This window comes from Podarcis liolepis (assembly GCF_965112155.1).
Source record: "Podarcis liolepis genome assembly, chromosome: 15".
In the NCBI taxonomy this organism is placed as follows: domain Eukaryota; kingdom Metazoa; phylum Chordata; class Lepidosauria; order Squamata; family Lacertidae; genus Podarcis; species Podarcis liolepis.
Window position 1 is genome coordinate 30,824,378 of NC_139566.1, and position 19,405 is coordinate 30,843,782.

The 19,405-nt window shown below is 46.2% G+C and overlaps 2 protein-coding genes and 1 long non-coding RNA gene across 3 annotated transcripts; 1 reads left to right on the top strand and 2 right to left on the bottom strand.

The window, feature by feature from the left end:
• Positions 1–944: 944 nt before the first annotated feature.
• Positions 945–2,680, top strand: LOC310695091 (testis-specific serine/threonine-protein kinase 2-like). Its single transcript, XM_083479063.1, has one exon. The coding sequence runs from the start codon at positions 1,254–1,256 to the stop codon at positions 2,439–2,441; it is 1,188 nt and encodes a 395-aa protein (XP_083335189.1). The 5' UTR covers positions 945–1,253; the 3' UTR covers positions 2,442–2,680.
• A 1,093-nt stretch (positions 2,681–3,773) lies between these two features.
• Positions 3,774–6,815, bottom strand: LOC310695122. Its single transcript, XR_014519934.1, has 2 exons — positions 6,126–6,815; positions 3,774–4,441 (listed from the first exon to the last, which is right to left on the bottom strand). It is a non-coding gene; the product is annotated as an uncharacterized lncRNA (long non-coding RNA).
• A 1,321-nt stretch (positions 6,816–8,136) lies between these two features.
• ESS2 (ess-2 splicing factor homolog) lies at positions 8,137–18,129 on the bottom strand. Its single transcript, XM_083479060.1, has 10 exons — positions 17,800–18,129; positions 16,526–16,694; positions 15,872–15,967; positions 15,390–15,559; positions 14,424–14,544; positions 13,842–13,975; positions 12,122–12,224; positions 11,111–11,220; positions 9,740–9,855; positions 8,137–9,235 (listed from the first exon to the last, which is right to left on the bottom strand). Exons 1-10 carry the CDS (start codon positions 17,950–17,952, stop codon positions 8,950–8,952), a joined length of 1,458 nt encoding a protein of 485 aa, XP_083335186.1. The 5' UTR covers positions 17,953–18,129; the 3' UTR covers positions 8,137–8,949.
• Between the last annotated feature and the right edge of the window lie 1,276 nt (positions 18,130–19,405).

Below are 19,405 nucleotides of genomic sequence, written 5' to 3' on the forward strand. Positions count from 1 at the left end.
CTCCTCCAAGGGGGGGGGGTTCTGAACCAACAGGTTCAGAAGGAGGTTCCCCCCACACACACACACACCAGGGACTGGGGGCAATACTTTGATCTGGGACAGGGGATGAAGTGGACTAGGTCAGGAGGGAGAAATATGTTGGGGACACCCAGAATGCCAGCATGATGGCAGGTGTACTCCTGGAATTGTGCCTCAAAATCCTGCGTACAGCTACAGGAACAGTTTTGGGACTGGGGTGGGAGTTTAGAATTTCTCACCACAACCAGAGAGGCTGAATCTGTGGGTTTCGCACAAAAATGGCTGTTTAACTTGCTTGAGCTGAGAATATTGTGAAAGTGCCACAAGGAACTCCATGCAGCCACGTGATTCACTCAAGACGAAGAACGCCGTGAAACCCCAAGGCGAAGGACCATGCAGAGTCTGTTTGGGCCTGTTTTCTGATATTTTGAATTTTTTTCTGCAGGGATCTTTCCTGAAAGATCTTTAAATGCTGTTAATTCATGCTTTTTACACGACTGGTAATCTGAAAAACTCTGGTGCTTAATTTTAATCTACACGATGGTCATCTTAACATGTAACTTGGTTTCTGTCACCTCAAAACACATCGTTTGCATTTCATATTTAACAAGATGCGGAATTTTAAAAATGATGTCACCTGATTCCTCTGCAACCCCAATGCATTGTGGGAATCTGTTCAGAAGCTGACTTAGCGAGGACATCTTACCTCATCCATTGTCTGGAAATTTCACGTTTAACCACTGTATTTGCTACAGGGAAATGAATAAAGGACACTTCAAAGTCCAGTCAAGTTTTCTGTACCCAGTCTGCGTGTGTTCCATGGAATCCTTTTGTGGCTGCTAGCTTTCACCCGCAATTTAAAACACACTTATGATAAGCTAATTCAACGTTTGGACACTGTGGAGTGGGGTGAAATTCCCCTACTCAGATTAATTTGAGGGTTGCTTGATAGTATTGCGAAGGTGGAACGGAAATAGTGCTTGTGTACTAATCAGCAAATGTCCAAACTCTTTCCATACAAGACAATTTCCTTCTTTCACTATCAGGCTAAAAAAAACAACCCAAACAAGAACAGAGATGGGTTGCTTGTTTTTAAAGAACCTATAATATTCCCTCACCAAAGATCATTTGTCTCTGAGGTTGATATTGACTATTATATCACAGACTGCTAGTTGCTTAATGCTAGTTGTGACATCACATGGAGACATCACCCAATAAACAATGCTCAAAATTCTATGTCATCCAACTTCCCAGAACCAGGCAACCCTCCAATGACCAACGATGGAATACCTAGTAAGTGGCTGGAAGAGTATGCCAACAACGTGACCAAACTTATCTTTGCGTCTGCCTATAGCATGATGGACGACGCTGCCGTCCTTAAAAAAAGAGGCTACATCATGGGAGGAAATTTGGGAGAAGGCTCTTACGCCAAGGTGAAATCGGCCTTTTCAGAACGGCTGAAATTTGACGTAGCAGTAAAAATCATAGACAGGAAGAAAGCTCCACTGGACTTTCTGGAGAGGTTCCTTCCGAGGGAAATAGACATCTTAGCCAAAGTGAACCACCGATCCATCATAAAAACCTATGAGATCTTTGAGACGTCAGATGGCAAAGTCTACATCGTGATGGAGTTGGGAGTCCAGGGGGATTTGCTGGAGTTCATCAAGAGCAAAGGGGCAATGCCCGAAGACATTGCCAGGAAGATGTTCCGCCAGCTATGCGCCGCTATAAAATACTGCCATGATTCTGACATTGTCCACCGGGACTTGAAATGTGAAAACCTGCTTCTGGACAAAGATTATCACATCAAGCTTTCGGATTTTGGCTTCTCCAAACGCTTGACCCGCGATGAAGACGGCAAAATTATCCACAGCAAGACCTTTTGCGGTTCTGCTGCTTACGCCGCCCCAGAGGTGCTGCAAGGCATCCCCTATGAACCCAAGATCTACGATATGTGGAGCCTAGGGGTCATTCTGTACATCATGGTCTGCGGCTCCATGCCTTATGACGACTCCAACATTCGGAAGATGCTGAGGCTGCAAAAGGAACACCGGGTGCATTTCCCCAAGTCGAAAAACCTGACCATGGAATGCAAAGACCTCATCTACCGCATGCTCCAACCGGACGTCGCCCGGCGGCTCCACATCGATGCCGTTTTGAGCCATGTGTGGATGCAGCCCCCAAAACCCAAGTGCGTCTCGACGACTTCTGTCATGAAAAACGGGGAGAGTCCCCGGACTGAATGCGATCACAAGCCAATTCACAAAAGCGAAGTGCAAGTCAGCAGCAAATCGGAGTCCAAACAGGCTGGACATTCCCGTCTGGAGGTAGCCGAAGGAGCGGGGAAAGTGGGGGAAATCGTGAAACCAGACAACCTGGCAGACGATGTAGTGCTGCCCCAGTTTGAGAACACGGAAATCTGATACACCTGGAGCAGCAGATGCCCATTCACTCAGGCAACAGAGAATAGGTAGCCCAAATGCCCAATCAAATGGACAAGGTGGTTTCGGGGTCGGGAGAAGATGAGAGATTAGTGGAGGAAGCAATCAGAAAAGCAGACTAAATGAAAAGAAAGTAAAGAGGTTTCTTTATAAGCACTTTTATACTTATATATATCGATACCTATAAAAGGACACAATATTATTAAATATTTTATACCTTGCTAAGTATTTTACTGTAATTGCCCACTGCCTATGAACCAAAGCGGGTGGTGTTTTTAATCACCTTGGAATTAAGCTGACGTGCCTTTGAAAATACAAGGTTTTGCGCTCTCCAAGGCCTCACTAAAGAAAGGCAGGCACTTGCAAAGAGAGTCTCAAGGTTCTCTTGAACCCACTCCAGCGCTTAGGCCCTACCTGCAGCCCTGTAACAGTTTATACTGTCATGGCTTCCCCCAAAGCATTCTGGGAACTGTGGATTGTTAAGGGTGCTGAGAGTTGTTAGGAGATCCAGATTCCCAGAACTACAATTCTCAAAGTGGTTTCACTGTCAGTCCATGAATAAATAAGTAAACAATGACAAATAATAATTGTAGCCCTGGGAGGGAAATAGGTTTCCTAACTCCCAGCGCCCTTAACAGACCACAGTTCCCAGAATTTTTTATATTTTTTTGGGTGGGGGGGGAGTCATGGCAGTTCAAAGTGGGTGTGACATGGCTTTAAACATACAGTGTGTATGGGAGCTTTGTGAGCCTGTAAAAGGGCTTGCTTGACTCAGCCCAGACCAAACAAACAAAAGGACATATATATATATATATGTACCATATTTTTCGCTCTATAAGACGCACCAGAACATAAGATGCACCTAGTTTTTGGAGGAGGAAAACAAGAAAAAAAATATTCTGAATCTCAGAAGCCAGAACAACAAGAGGGATTGCTGCGCAGTGAAAGCAGCAATCCCTCTTGCTGTTCTGGCTTCTGGGATAGCTGCGCAGCCTGCATTCGCTCCACAAGACGCACACACATTTCCCCTTACTTTTTAGGAGGGGAAAAGTGAGTCTTATAGAGCAAAAAATACAGCAATTTGCCTGCATTTCTCCCTCTGCAAAATAAATAATGTTAGATGTCAACGGACAACTACAAATTGTAAGAAGCAATTGCTTCCTTAATACAGTGGTACCTTGGTTCTCAAACTCAATCCATTCCGGAAGTCCGTTCCAAAACCAAAGCGTTCCAAAACCAAGGCGCGATTTCCCATAGAAAGTAATGCAAAATGGATTAATCCATTCCAGACTTTTAAAAACAACCCCTAAAACAGCAATTTAACATGAATTTTACTATCTAACGAGACCATTGATCCATAAAATAAAAGCAATAAACAATGTACTGCAGTCACACAATCAATCAATCAGTAGCTGAACTGGGTTCCACACAGTCACAAAAACAACAACAAAAAGAGCCGCAAAAACAAATCGCAAATAGCAAAAACAGACAGACCTCAGTGTAACACTCAAAACGAAAGTGTGGCACTCAAATCGGAAGCGTAACACTCAAAACAGAGCACATTCAGCTTCTGGAAAAAGTTCGCAAACCAGAATACTTACTTCCGGGTTTGCAGTGTTTGGGTTCCAAGTTGTTCAACTACCAAGGCTTGTGAAAACCAAGTTACCACTGTACAATTTCTGGTAGAGCGCCTTACACACCATAAAAAGACTGGAATAATCATTCCCTGCTAAGCTGCCTGAATTTCATTTGGTTATTTAGATGTAGGTTTGGAGCTTAATGCAAGGTCATGTAGGTTTGGAGAGATTCAGCTCTCCTCTGCACCAAGCCAACTAAAGTGCTACTTTCCCCAAAGGATGCTGTGCCAAAGAGGTAGGCAATCTGGGGTCCTCCAGGTGTTGCCCAGCCACGACAATTATTCCTGATCATTGACCATGGTGGCTGCAGCTGATGGGGATGGGAGCCCAAAAACATGATCTAGACTGCAGTGTTCCCCAACCTCGGGCCTCCAGCTGTTTTTGTACTTTCATCTAATTATAAATTTTAAAAATTGAAACTTTTCACAGTCATAACTTAATTTCCGTCGTCTTCAAATCTCAATACTGAAGCATGTTTTCCGTACACTTAGCAAATATTCAACATTCATATAACTTATAATGTTTTTGTAAATAGTCCTTAAATTTTTTCCAATCCTCTTCCACTGCCTCTTCTCCCAGGTCTCGGATTCTGCCAGTCATTTCGGCTAGTTCCATATAGTCCATCAGTTGCGTGTGCCACTCTTCCAGCGTGGGTATCTCCTGTGCCTTCCAATATTTGGCTATAAGGATTCTTGCTGCTGTAGTTGCATATAAAAAGAAAGTTCTATCTTTCTTTAACACTCTCTGGCCTACAATGCCCAGGAGGAAGGCCTCTGGTTTCTTATGGAAGGTATACTTAAATACCTTTTTCAACTCATTGTAAATCATTTCCCAAAAGGCCTTCACCCTCGGGCATGTCCACCAGAGGTGAAAGAATGTTCCTTCAGCCTCCTTACATTTCCAACATTTATTGTCAGACAGATGATATATCCTTGCAAGTTTGACTGGGGTCATGTACCACCTGTATATCATTTTCATAATGTTTTCTTTTAAGGCACTACATGCCGTGAATTTCATACCGGTGGTCCATAACCTTTCCCAGTCTTCAAACATAATGTTGTACCCAATATCTTGTGACCATTTTATCATGGCTGATTTAACTGTCTCATCTTGAGTATTCCATTTAAGCAACAAGTTATACATTCTTGAGAGCACTTTCGTCTTAGGTTCAAGTAATTCTGACTCTAATTTTGATTTTTCCACCTGGAAACCAATTTTTTTGTCTTTTTTGAAAACCTCTTGGATTTGGGCATAATGTAGCCAATCTCGCACCTTGTTTTTTAGTTTATCTAAACTCAGCAGTCTCCAATTATCTCCACATTTTTCTATTATTTCATAGTATTTTGCCCAGCCAACCTCCATATTAAGTCTTTTTGGGGCCTTTGCCTCCATTGGCGAAAGCCACCTCGGAGTCTTATTTTCTTTTGGACTACAATTCCCATCATCCTTGACCACTGGTCTTGCTAGCGAGGGATGATGGGGGTTGTAGTCCAAAAACAGCTGGAGGCCCAAGGTTGGGGAACACTGATCTAGAGCAGTGTTTCCCAAACGTTTTTGGGCAACGGCACACCTGTTTACCGGGAAAAAATCTCGCGGCACACCACCATTAAAGCCCCGCCCCGTGACGTCAGCGCGCAGCGTCACGCCGGGAGGGACGCACAAAATTGAAAGTTTTTTCCCTTCCCCTTGCCGGGGTGGGAGGAGGCAGCAGAGCGGAGCGAGGGACTGAGGGACGGCGGCAGCTGAGGCGGCGGCGATAGCGGGCGGAGGAGGAGCCGTCGCCGGGAGTTGCTGCTGCTGCTGCTGCTGTTGCTGCTGCTGCCCGGACATGCCGGCCTCCTCCTCCTCCGCTGTCTCGCGCTCCTCCCTTTTGCGCGCGCTGCCCCGCCGCTCGGCACCAGCACCGCGGAGCCGCCCCCGGCTCGACGCGGATCCTCGCCGCCGCCGCCTCTCGCCGCCCGACTCGCCCGCCTCCCTCCCACGGCACACCAGCCGGTGTCTCACGGCACACTAGTGTGCCGGGGAACACCGGTTGGGAAACTTCTGCATCTCTGCCCTAAACCTCTGCAGCGAAGAGAGGAAGTCAGTTCACTAATTGATTGTTAGAACGGTTTAAGTTTGTGGTGTAGACGTGATATAAGTTTACTTGGGCCTACAGTTTTGTAGGGGAAATAAGAGCTTTGCTTTCCCTCCTGTCTCTAATATACAGTGTTTTTTGCAAACAAAACAAACCACCCTATACAACCCGGTTCCCCTCTCAGAGGCTACAATTGAATGGTTCAATAGTCAATCCATTTTCACAGATAAACTCTGGGAATTGTGAACACAGTAGTCTCCTAACAACTCTCAGCACCCTTAACAAACTTTAGGTCCCATAATTCTTTGGGGGGAAACTGTGACTATTTAAAGTGGTATCATAGTGCTTAAATGTTAAGGTGTGAATATAGCCATAGTAATATCTGCAACTGGACGGTGAAAACAGTGAAGTTTGCTTATTGTTTATGTCGGGTTTTTCCAAGCACAGAGACAACTTGGTGTTTTTTTAATTCTGACGTCGAGTAATAGTTGAGGAAGTCGATTTTGCAATGCCTTGCTTACTGAGACATACTTCCCCCACCACTGCAGTCTACATGAAGAAATACATGTGAAAAAATTGTACAGCGAAAATGCAAGAACAGTGTGCATTTGAGTCAAGAAGTCCTGACCGACTAACATATTTTTTTACAGTAGCACCTTAAAGACCAACTAAGTTAGTTCTTGGTATGAGCTTTCGTGTGCATGCACACTTTTCAGATATCTGAAAAAGTGTGCATGCACACGAAAGCTCATACCAAGAACTAACTTAGTTGGTCTTTAAGGTGCTACTGGAAGGAATTTTTTTATTTTGACTATGGCAGACCAACACGGCTACCTATCTGTAACTGAAATATTTTTTACGTTTCCTGCAACAATTTTTATAGGCATTCCTCCAGTGAGAATAAGCCTATCAGCAAAGGATGAGGAATATGCGGTCCTCTAAATACTAACGGACTCCAACACCCATCAACTGCAACCAGCAGGTCCAATGATCAAGGATGATGGGAGTTGGAGTCCAAGAACGTACAGAGGGCCACAGCTTCCCCCATCCATGCCATAGGCTGTTTGGTTTAAAGAAAATGGGCTCCTGGTGGCCCCCCAATATTTGTCTTTTGCTAAGATCTCCGCAACGGGGTGAGTTCCCGTTGCTCGGTCCCTGCTCCTGCCAACCTAGCAGTTCGAAAGCACGTCAAAAGTGCAAGTATATAAATAGGTACCGCTTCGGCGGGAAGGTAAATGGCGTTTCTGTGCGCTGCTCTGGTTCGCCAGAAGCGGGTTAGTCATGCTGGCCACATGACCCGGAAGCTGTATGCCTGCTCCCTCGGCCAATAAAGCGAGATGAGCGCCGCAACCCCAGAGTCGGCTACGACTGGACCTAATGGTCAGGGGGTCCCTTTACCTTTACGATGGTATTAAGAATCAACCTGGAAATGTTATATATTCTCAAGTCTCCTCTCTTCTGGTGCTGTCTAACAAAACAAAGTCAGTGACAGATCAGAGATACCTTGACCTTGCTATTACGATTTAATGTAAGGTAAATCATGAACACACAATGACTTATTGGCTCCGAGACAGACTGACTAAATGGCTTTCTAAGACCAGAACTTCATTGCCTGGAAAGCCTTCCCTGTAGCAGAAGGATGGCCAACCTGGGGCCTTCCAGATGTTGTTAAGACTCCAACTCCCATCAGCCCCAGCCGGCATATCCAGTGGTCAAGGATGCTGGGACCTGGACATTTGAAGGCTACAGCAATAGCCGGACTCTGGCATACTTTGCCAATCCCAAAATTAATCAGGCTCCCACTTTGTGAGCCTTTCATTAGAACTGAAAGCACATTTCCCTGAAGATTCAATATATTAACATTTCCTAATACTGCTCCCAGTTTTAACTTTCAATATGTTTTACCTCTGCTGCTGTTGGCTTTTTTATTTAGGTTTTCTGTTCTTATTATTTTTACACACAGTTCTTCAGTTGTACATGTAGTTTTTTATTGATTATATACTATATGCTTTACCAAGTGTGTTGTATGCTGCTCTGGATACTGTTGGTAGTAGAGCAAAATATACAAAAATAAATTACTATTTTTTAAAAATAAAGCCAACCTTTTCCAGCTTTGGGGGATTTCACACTTACACATCCCATAACCAAAGCCAGGCTTCCTGTAGGCATCTGAGAGCAAAGGCTCTGGCCCTCCCAAGCAGAAATACCAATTCTCCACATCTGCCAATTGCCACATGTCACTGAGAAGCAGCCTGAAAGTCATTCTCTGGATGAATAATGTAAAGCTGGAAAGTGGCTCTCATATATTCATCAGAATTTTTCCAACAGGGATGTTGAGAGCTGCAGGCATACCCTCAATTCAGATTTGTGCCGAGTCTTTATCCAAAGGCTTTCTTGTGTTCAATAAATAAAAACATCTGCCTGTACAGACAGAATCAGAGGCACCCAAACGCAAACAAGGTCCCCTTTTGTAAAACCGCCCAAAATGCTTTAGAAAGGCTCATGTCACATACATCATTTCAACTACAGTCTTTCTTGGCTCACGTAGCACAGAAGGCGACAAAGATCAAACCTGATGCCTGGCCAAAAAAGGCTTCTTCTACATGTGTTACTCCTTGCAGCTGACAAACGTGCAGCAGCAACACAGGTTTGGAGGGTAGACACAATCCTGAAAATCCAGGCAGCTCTTCTTGTCGCTATTGTGTCTATTTTGTCTGCTATATCCGCATACTCTGCTATGCGGGGCCCGGCAGAGGAGAAAGAGTGATGCCGTTCCTCAGAAAAAATCCGAGGCTTTGCGTCTTTTAGGCAGCTGCAGCAGATTGTCTGTGATTGAGGTGGGGTCCTGAGTCCCTGGTGTTTGAGACGCTGTCCTGGAAGTTGGGGTGACAGTGGGTGTCTGCGGCCCACCTGCCGGGGTCTTGTAGCCAGGTGTGCTCAGGTGTGCAGGGGACGGGGTGTAGCTGGCTCGGAGGGCTTTGTCTGTGAATTTGCTGGCAGTCCTGTTTACTAAGCGTTGCATGGCTGGTGACATCGCTGGGTTTAGTCCTTTGGGAGTAAGGCTAGAAGAAGAAGAAAAAGAAACACATGGGTTTTTAAAATAAAACCAAAAATAATTTTAGATAAGAGACAACTTGCATTGGTTGGTTGTGACTAGGTAAGGCTCTATCTGCAATATCCATGTAAAAGTATCATGGCACCGCTTTAAACAGTCATGGCTTCTTCCAGAGGCTGCTGAGAGTTGTTAGGAGACCCCCTATTCCCCACACAGAACTACAATTCACACAGTACCCAGAAAAGAGGATTGTTTACCTCCCAGACATAGCCCTGGCTACCAAAAAGGTACCTGAAGAACAGGTGAAGCAGAGCATTCAGTATCTACCACTAAGCTAAGACATCCAATTTCTTTGCTTCTAAAAATCAACATCCAAAATTCAGGTCAGCCATTCTGGCACTCTAAAAATGCCAAGTCTTCCTGTCCCGTCCCCCCCCCCAGTGTGTTTTTCCTCTTGAATGCTGCAGTTAGATTTTTGGAAAAGAGGCCCCTGATTTTAGCAAAGTCTCACCTGGCGAGGTTCTCCGTGACTCTTCTTAAAGCTTCCTGCTTTTTTGCTCGGTTCTTAGCAGCTGCCTCGTTGGCCATCTTAAGCCCTAGCCTCTCTCTGCGACCAGGCTCCAGGATCTGGGAAAAGACCAGGGGTTACCGGTGCTACATGAAAAACTCATCTTTCCAGACATAGGTTCATTGCTCACTTGTGCTTTTGCTATGAAAGCAATGTAGCCAGAGGTGGGGGAACCTATGGATGTTATTGGATTCCACCTCCCATCCCTGCATTGAAAATTTCCAGGGCAAACACAGAAGCTCCACACCTTGTGCTCTTCAACAGTGCTACTCAAACTAGGGAAGTAAGAGACCTTGGAGTCTAGGACTGGGGTAGGGGAACCTGTGGCTCTCTAGATGTTGCCTGACTACAACTCCCATCATCCTCAACTACTGAGTTATGCTGTTTAGGACTTATGGGAGTTGGAGTCCACCATCCAGAGGGCATCATGTCAGCTACCCATGGGCTAGAGTAATGGATTGGTTCAGAGAGACCCGGGTTATAATTCCAGGTATGAGAGAAAGCTCACTGTTTGATCTGAGGTTGGTCACCATCTCTCAGCCTGACCTACCTCCCAGGCAACTGGGCAAGTATGTGGTGGTGAGAGAACTTAATATGTCACCCTGAAGCGGAAACAGAAAGCTGCACACACAACCCTTCTCGCTTAACTGCAAAAATACCCAAGAGTGTAAAACTGAAACACCCTCTATCTGAGCCACCTTCTTACGAGTTGCTTTGCTTTTGCAAGAAGTATACTGGTGGGTTTTTTACAGCAAAGACACATCAAGGGCAAAGATGAAACACTGATCTCTAAACTTGGATGTGCTGGATAGCTTTAATAATAACTGCCGTCCATCAATGCCTTCCCACTGCATGCAATTTTGACTGCTAGGAGACACGCATTTCTTCTTCACCTTTTTGCCCATTTATCACAGCAAATGCAGGTGTACTGCAAAGGCAGCAGAAGAGCTCTAAAGCCTTTGGGCCCAGATGACTCTGCAGTGGGTGATGGGGTTGAACCAGGGAAAAGAAACACCAGGCATCAAGATTCCCTTACCTTCACCATAGGAAGTAGGTGAAAGGAGAAGACACGCAAGTTAATTCCCCGCTGCCTTTGTCACTTTGTTCCCGCTGGCTACTGGTGCACACACAGAGCAAGTCAGTTCGGGGCTTTAACAGATGTTTCTGATGCCCAAGTGGCAAATGCTGTACCTGGCATGCTATTTCAGCCAACACCCCCCCCCCCCCGCCGGAAGCCACAACCTCATTTGTGCAGCCAGGGTCCACCCAGTTTGCACAGCAGACAATGTTCTGAGAACCTCGCCCTTTAAATACCTTGAAGGCTGGTCCAGGTGTCCTGTCTACATACGGTGTGTCTGAGCCTTCTAACCTCAAAGGGGTGCTTTCAATCTCACCCCACGTCATAAGAGGGGAGTCGTTCACACCTAGGAATAGAGTTTCACAAGTTAGGTCTAATGAGACGGACTGATGGCAGGCTCTTTGCTTAAATATTGCCAGTTATAGCTTGAACTGCAGTTGTGGTGGCCTTCAATGAAATCCACAAGACCTACCTTTGGGGGGGGGAATCGTGGTTCCCCAATTGCTATGCAGCCTGACCCTAGCTAAGCGGGTCAGTAATAAAGTCTAAACCACAGAGCCTAGGGCTTGCTGATCAGAAGGTTGGCAGTTCGAATCCCTGCGACGGGGTGAGCTCCCGTTGCTCGGTCCCAGCTCCTGCCCACCTAGCAGTTCGAAAGCACGCCAGTGTAAGTAGATAAATAGGTACTGCTGCGGTGGGAAGATAAACAGCGTTTCTGTGCACTGCTCTGGTTCGCCAGAAGTGGCTTAGTCATGCTGGCCACATGAACTGGAAGCTGTCTGCAGACAAACGCCGGCTCCCTCAGCCTATAGAGCGAGATGAGCGCCAAAACCCCAGAGTCGTCCATGACTGGACCTAGCGTTCAGGGGTACCTTTACCTTTTAATAAAGAGTTAAAGGGACAGGCACCCTCTCCTCTCCATACCTTAGCTGACTGCCCACAAACACTCTCTCCACTATGTGCTCCCTATTACTAGCCAATGCCAGGAATCACAATGTAATTATTTACTCCATGAGCCACCCCCTTGCTTCAACCTGTTAGAAAGCTATGCTTTCTTCCCCATAACCCTGCAGAATTAGCTCCTGTGGCTGAAACTGCCCTTTCCCAATGAACAAGGTTTTGTGGACTGGGGGGTTAAGCATTCAGTCACATTTGCTAATAAAATATCAGTTTTGCCTTGTCTAACTGCAAGCTAATTTATTTTTCTACAACACGATTCTTGGTATTCCCCGCCCGCCTCTTCTTACCAGGAGCTGGGGAGGGCGTGGCCACAAATCCATATCCATTGACCTTTGGCGATTCCTGGGGAATGAGCTCCTTCCCATCAGGACCTACTTTACCCTGCTTGTACTAGATTTCGCAAAGAAAAAAAAAGAAAAGTTTGGTAACAATTGCTTACACAGATTCAAAAAGCTTGCTTAACATTTTATAATCTTTTTAAAAATTATTTCAAATATTTGTACCACTTAATCCTGCACCATCTAGTACATAGGCTCTCACTCTTTAACTCTTCTAAGGCATCAAGCTCCCACCTTCAACAACAAAAATCTGCTTTTTTTCTCTTAAACTGATACTTGATCAATTGATTATTTTATAATGTTTGGCCATATACTTTACTGGTCATATTTGCACCTGATGCTAAACCAAGATTTAGCACGATGCACATAAGCAAGGAAGATCCACAACAATCCTTTGGATCACACACTCCCCCCTCTCGATGGCTGGCAGAGGGACTTCAAAAGCTTTTACTCATAAGTTTTACTTAAACCTAGCTTTTTCTGTCATCCAGACAAGGAATTGTGGTTTAATGTTTCTGAGCCAGATTTGAGGTTCTTGTATTCATTTACAAGGCCCTTTAGCAACTTAGTCCAGGATATCTTAAGAACAGACTGATCCTTTTTATCCCTGTCTAATCACTAAAATCCTTGGGGGAGTCTCAGCTGGAGGCCCCCTGTGGCTGAACTGCTGGGCTCATAAGCCTTGCAACTCCCTCCAAACTGAATTAGACAGGTGCCCTCCTTGCTGAACTTAAGATGCACAACAGAGGCTTTCTTATTCAAGCAGGCATTAAAAGGTAATGTTTGCGTTTCTGTTTGGTTTTACGATTTTTATTGATTTACTCTCTGCATGGTTAATTTTTATGTACATCGCTGACAAAGGCCAACAATTGAGCAGTATAGAAATGCACTAAAAATACAACAGTTGTAATCAAGTCACCTTCAACATCCACATCTGAAGCTGGCTTGTTTTGCAACTGATCATGATCCCCTGTCTGGGTGTTATGGCAAGCCGTGATTAACAGGGGAGGAGTAAAAGCTTCCAAAGTCATCCTCCCAGCTGAACAAGGAGCAAAGGTGTTTGCATCCACGGCTTGCTGTGGTTCCCTCCTGTTCATTCACCACGGTTTTGTGCAAAATGCAAATGCAACCACTGACGGTCAATATAAACAGACAAGAGCAAATAATAATAATAATAATAATAATAATTTATTATTTATACCCCACCCAGTGGAATTTGCTGCCAAGGAGTGTGGTGGAGTCTCCTTCTTTGGAGGTCTTTAAGCAGAGGCTTGACAACCATATATCAGGAGTGCTCTGATGGTGTTTCCTGCTTGGCAGGGGGTTGGACTCGATGGCCCTTGTGGTCTATTCCAACTCTATGATTCTATGATCTGGCTGGGCTTCCCCAACCACTCTGGGCGGCTTCCAACCAAATATTAAAATACAGTAATGCAAAGTCTTCTGCAAGAGGCTCTCTCCACTGGAACTCACCAGCCTTCTCTTTCCTATTTAAAATTGCATTTAATCAGTTGAAGGACTTTAAAGATGCTCTGCTGAAAGCTAGTAAGGGTAGAATGTATGGGGGGGTGGGTGAAATATATAATTTTAAATGTATCCACCTGTAAGTAGAGGAAACACACCGATTTCAAATAAAGAGGATGTGGGAAAGTTAAATCAGCTCTCTAACCTGAGCATTGAGGGCTGCTGCCTGTTGGAGCTGGGATTTGCTCAAGGCTTGGCTGAACGGATCCTTCAGGAAACGGGTGTTTCTGTGGACAACTTCCCGTGGCTTTTTAAATACACTCTCCTCTTCGGGAACACCTGGAAAAGGCAGAACATTAGCATCAGACCGAAGGCCTGATATCAAAGCCGCAAACAAAAGTCTTGCCATTTGCAATTTTAAAAGAAAAACGTACTCCCGTAAGTTAAGAATGAAAACTCAAATAGAAGAACAGAGGATGAGTTTTCTCACAGTTACACTTCCATGCTCATCTCTCAACGGTGCAGGGAATGAATCAGTATCCCCCCCTCTCTACCCCATAATATTAGAACTCAGAAGGAGCACCTCAAAGGCAGCAATGACCAATTAGGCCCAACAAAATTATTAATTCTGAAAAGGTACTGAAAGATGAGAAGACACACAGGGAAGAAGCTGCAGAGAATCCTGTCCGGCGTGTGTGTGCGTGCACAGACAAACACACCCTTACAGCTATCGGTCCATTTGGCTGTCTCCATTTGCTGGAGACTCTTGCGACATCACTGAGCTCACCTGGTGGGTAATACATGAGGGAATTCTTAGCCTTGTACTCCCATGTCTCCACCCCAGCTTTCCCATTCGCCAGGGCCTGCTGCTCTTCTGCTGACGGAAGTGCCAGCTGTTCCTGGTGCCGCTGAAACAGATTTGACAAAGATCTTCAGTGATGGGCACAAATGGTAGTACATAAGAGTAAAAAGGTGCAAATTAAGTGGGCCTGCAATTTACTTGGGGAGTATATAGTTATTATCTTGTAATAATTACCGTATTTTTCACTCTATAGGACGCACCGGAACATAGGAGGGGGAGAACGGGGGGGGGGGATTATCCATTTCTCCTCCCGCTTCACTGAAGGGGCGCTGCGCAGAGAGGGAAAACTGTGCAGTGCCTCTCCAGCGACTCCTCTTGCTCTCCAGGCCTCAGGCGGCTATCCGCAAGCCTTCGGAGCGCAGCAGGAGTTCTCGCTGCGCTCTGAAGGCTTGCGGATAGCTGCCTGAAGCCCCCAGAGCGCAGCCTCCCTCTGCACTTCGGAGGCTTTGCGTTGCTATCGCTGAAGCCAAGGAGCCTGCATTTGCTCCATAAGACGTACACACATTTCCCCTTAATTTTTGAAGGGGGAAAAGTGTGTCTTATAGAGCGAAAAATACGGTATAAGATATGCATGCCTTACTTTATTACTTTGTGTAACGCTTGGTGTCGAAACATGGCTCAACCCCATTTTTTCCCATTAGAAGTCAAGACTGTGTGTATGGCACATACCGGTTCATCTACAGGCCCCAAGCTCTTGACCATGACCAGATTGCTTGGCTAGAGTGAGCTTGCTGCATATGCTTCAGGACCATAGGTGATCATTTCAGAAGAGACCGCAATCTAAAAGTCTTAAGGGAGGGCTGTGTTGGTGGTCCTCTCTTACCAAGGGAAGATCAGTCTCCTACATGGAGGTATTTAAATAATGGAGATACACAAAGCTCTTTCCCGCACCTGGGCAAATTCCTCTTCTGCATCGTAGAGCCATGAATGCCTGGCTCTCTCCTTCTCTTCTGCCACATCCATGATCTGCTCAAAGGAAGCGTTATCCTCGCTGGTGTGTTTTGCCAAGAAACTGTCCAGGCTGGGCAGAGCATCTTTCCTCTCTTCTTCCTCCGTTTCACCTGTAGGAAAGGGGGGAGGAAGCAAACACAGATAAGACTTTGAAGTCCTGCCTCAGTCCTTCAAAGGATGGATTTCCCCATGCCTTTAAACAAGGCACCAATGAGGATACCAGAAGATACGACACAATACAATTAGAGATGACGGGGATTGAACCTGAGATAACCATGTGCACTTATATCACCAAACTACAGGCCTCCCCCCAATTTTTAATACTAGGGATAACAGGAGGAATTGTTTCACATCCTTCTCACCCCTGAAACCAAACAGCAACATATAGAACAACCCAAACAAGCAAAATGAGAATTTCTTACCTTCCTCTGTAGTTTTTACTGGGAGCTTGGGTTTATTCAATGTGGAGGGGTCACCGGGATGAACCTCGGGCGTTTCAAACGTGGCTGGAGTAACATCTGTTCAAAAGTGTTTTTGAAAAAGCAATGATTTAGGAATGTATTGTTCCCAGAGCCAGCATAGACAAGGCCCCGGTTCAAATATCCGCTGAGCCACAAAGTACAGTGTGTGTATTTGATTAACACAACCTCCACCCACCTAATTACCTCCCAGGATAAAAGGGGGATATCACATATCACGTGTAGGAAACCTTTGGCCCACCAGATGTTGCTGAATTACAAATCCCATCACCCCTGGCCACACATCTACAACAACAAGTGTAGATCAGCAACACTTGTAGGGCCAAAGGTTCCATAAATGCTGCCTTTAATTCTTTCGAGAAACAGAAAAGACTGAAATGAAAAGCAAAAAAGAAAAGAAAAAAGCAAAAAAAACCCCAAAGCGTATTCTGGCCCCGTCAGCAGCATTATATGCAGGTTTCGGCGATGCATGTAAAATTGCTCTACTGGGTATTCTTTGCAAATCATAAAGACACCCCCAAAATGACAAAGGAACATGTTCAAAACTCTATGATAAACATCAACACCAATAATCCAAGGATCCAAATAAATTCTTACATGGTGCAGGGGTGTCTTTGGAAGTTCTCCCCAAGGAAGAGCCAAATTTGATGGCTATCTGCCTCATTTTCTCCAAATCACCACTTTCTTCAGCATCTAGATAGTCCTTCTGAGCACGCAATTTTTCAACGTCAGGGAAAAAATCCCTTTGGATGATTTTCTCCAGGCTCTGCAAAACGCCAAATTAACAATGTTTCAGGGTAGGAGGAAAATAAAAAAATTAAAGGAACACATAATCTAATTTTGTGGTCTGCGTGGCAGGATCCTCAGAAATTTAGCTTAAGTAAAGCGGCTTGCTGGCCCAGGCCTGTCAAAACTTGAACCCATGTGCTGTGACACCTTAGCAATGTATTCCATCTTACTGCTATCCGCAAGCCTAGGGAGCCTGATGCGAAGTCGCGCCGGTCTCCCCATGCTTGCGGAGAGGTGCGCGAAGCCTGGGTGCGCTCTTCAGCGCGTCCCAGGCTTCGGAATGCAGGCAGCTCCGCGCAGCCACCGGGAGCCCAGCGCAACTTCGCGCCGGGCTCCTGAGGGCTGCGCAGAGCTTCCTGAAGCCTGGAGAGCAAGAGGGGTCGGTACACACCGACCCCTCTCACTCTCCAGGCTTCAGCGAAAGCCTGCATTCGCCCCATAGGACGCACACACATTTCCCCTTCATTTTTGGAGGGGAAAAAGTGCGTCCTACAGGGCGAAAAATACGGTACTTATTGAATTTATATACTGCCCTACACCCAGGGGTCTCAGGGCAGATCACAGAATAAAATCAAGATATAAAACTACAAAATACATAATAAAAGAAAAACAACCCAGTAGTCCACCCTACTATAAATAAATAAATAAATAAACAAACAAATAAACAATAATACCCCGCACAGCACCACACTGTCTCTCCAAACACCCAAGCCAAGGAAATGCCCTGCCAGACCCCCGCTCCCACTGGACACCCCCCTCGCCAGACCCCCTACTCTGCCAGACCCGCCAGACCCCCCCACTCCCACCAGACCCCCACCCTGCCAGACACAGCTCCTACTGAACCCCCTACCCTGCCAGATCCCCGCTCTCACCGGATCCCCAACCCCGCCAGACCCCCTCACTCCCACCGGATCCCCACCCCACCAGACCCCTCACCCCGCCATACCCCCCACTCCCACCTGACACCCCCTCCCACCGGACCCATCACCCCACCAGACACCCCCCCACTCCCACCGGATCCCCACCCCACCAGACCCCTCACTCCGCCAGACCCCCCCCCCGCTCCCATTCCCCTCGCTCGCCTGGATGTAGCTCTCCTCGTCCAGGACCCTCTTGCTGCTCTTGGGGGCCTCCTGGGCCGCCTCCTTCACCACAGCCACGGCGCCCGCCTCGGCCGGGACTGGCACCAGCGCTCTGGCCGAGGCGGCGGCGGCGGCGGGGCCCGGCTCGCCCATCTCTCCCGCCAGGCCCAGAAAATCCCAGCAACGGCAACTCGGTCGCCCTTAGCAACGCGCCCGGGGGTCCTTCGGCCTTACGCAGAGGCCCGGACGGGGCGACGCACCTTCGCTTCCGGCAACAGCGACACAGACGCCCGGAAGCGGCGCGGCTAGATCCCCCCCCTTTGGGGGATGGTCGTGGGGAACCGCAAAGGCCTTCGGGATTTGTAGTCTCTGTGAGGGGGAAATTGCCTAGTCAGGAAACCACGCCTCGCTCCATCCGTCGCCATAGAGGTGTAAGTGTTAGATGTTACCAAACATCTGCAGCTTCCGGGTCTGTTTGAAAGCCGAGGTGCGGCTCGGTTTGGTTCGGCTGGTCTGATTTGCAGGGTTGCCCTAGTAGCTCTTCCATTGGCGCCACTTGGGGTCCAATTGGGATCGAATGTGGCCCTCCAAGTCCAGCCCTCTAAAATCTCCCCAGGCCACACCCCTCACCCTGATTGATTGATTGATTGATTGATTCTATTTCTCTGCTGCTTTTTATTCCAATAAATCCCAAAGCGGAGTTTGCGCTAATAACTAATAATAATAATAATAGTTTCATAATAACTGCCCCTCATTTATATAAATGCCTACCATTATGATGTGGGAATGGGGAGCGGTACTTTGGTTTTAACGACTTTGATTATGTAACACAGCTGCAGAATGACAATAAAAATGTTGCTATTAATTAATGCAATTTTTTTTTTGCATTGCACATTGTCATCACTTCCCCATCCCCATGAAGCAAAAGAAAAATATTTAATAATAATAAATAAAAATCAAAAATAATGGAATTACACTGCCTGATCACCTCATCTGTCTCCTGAGAAATCTCTATGTGGGACAAGAAGCTACAGTTAGAACTGGATATGGAACAACTGATTGGTTCCAAATTGGGAAAGGAGTACGGCAAGGCTGTATATTGTCTCCCTGCTTATTTCACTTATATGCAGAATTCATCATGCGAAAGGCTGGGCTGGATGAATCAGTAGCCGGAATTAAGATTGCTGGAAGAAATAACAACCTCAGATATGCAGATGACACAACCTTGATGGCAGAAAGTGAGGAGGAATTAAAGAACCTTTTATTGAGGGTGAAAGAGGAGAGCACAAAATATGGTCTGAAGCTCAACATCAAAAAAACGAAGATCATGGCCACTGGGCCCATCACCTCCTGGCAAATAGAAGGGGAAGAAATGGAGGCAGTGAGAGATTTTACTTTCTTGGGCTCCATGATCACTGCAGATGGTGACAGCAGCCACGAAATTAAAAGACGCCTGCTTCTTGGGAGAAAAGCAATGACAAACCTAGACAGCATCTTAAAAAGTAGAGACATCACCTTGCTGACAAAGGTCCGTATAGTTAAAGTTATGGTTTTCCCAGCAGTGATGTATGGAAGTGAGAGCTGGACCATAAAGAAGGCTGACTGT

Coding starts and splice junctions, on each gene's coding strand:
- ESS2 (XM_083479060.1), bottom strand. CDS start 17,952: ATGGGCGAGCCGGGCCCCGCCGCCGCCGCCGCCTCGGCCAGAGCGCTG. Junction 12,225..13,841: donor CAGCAGCCCTCAATGCTCAG/GTTAGAGAGCTG, acceptor TGCGAAATCTAG/TACAAGCAGGGTAAAGTAGG. Junction 9,856..11,110: donor CACCTGGACCAGCCTTCAAG/GTATTTAAAGGG, acceptor GTCTTTTCCCAG/ATCCTGGAGCCTGGTCGCAG.
- LOC310695091 (XM_083479063.1), top strand. CDS start 1,254: ATGTCATCCAACTTCCCAGAACCAGGCAACCCTCCAATGACCAACGAT.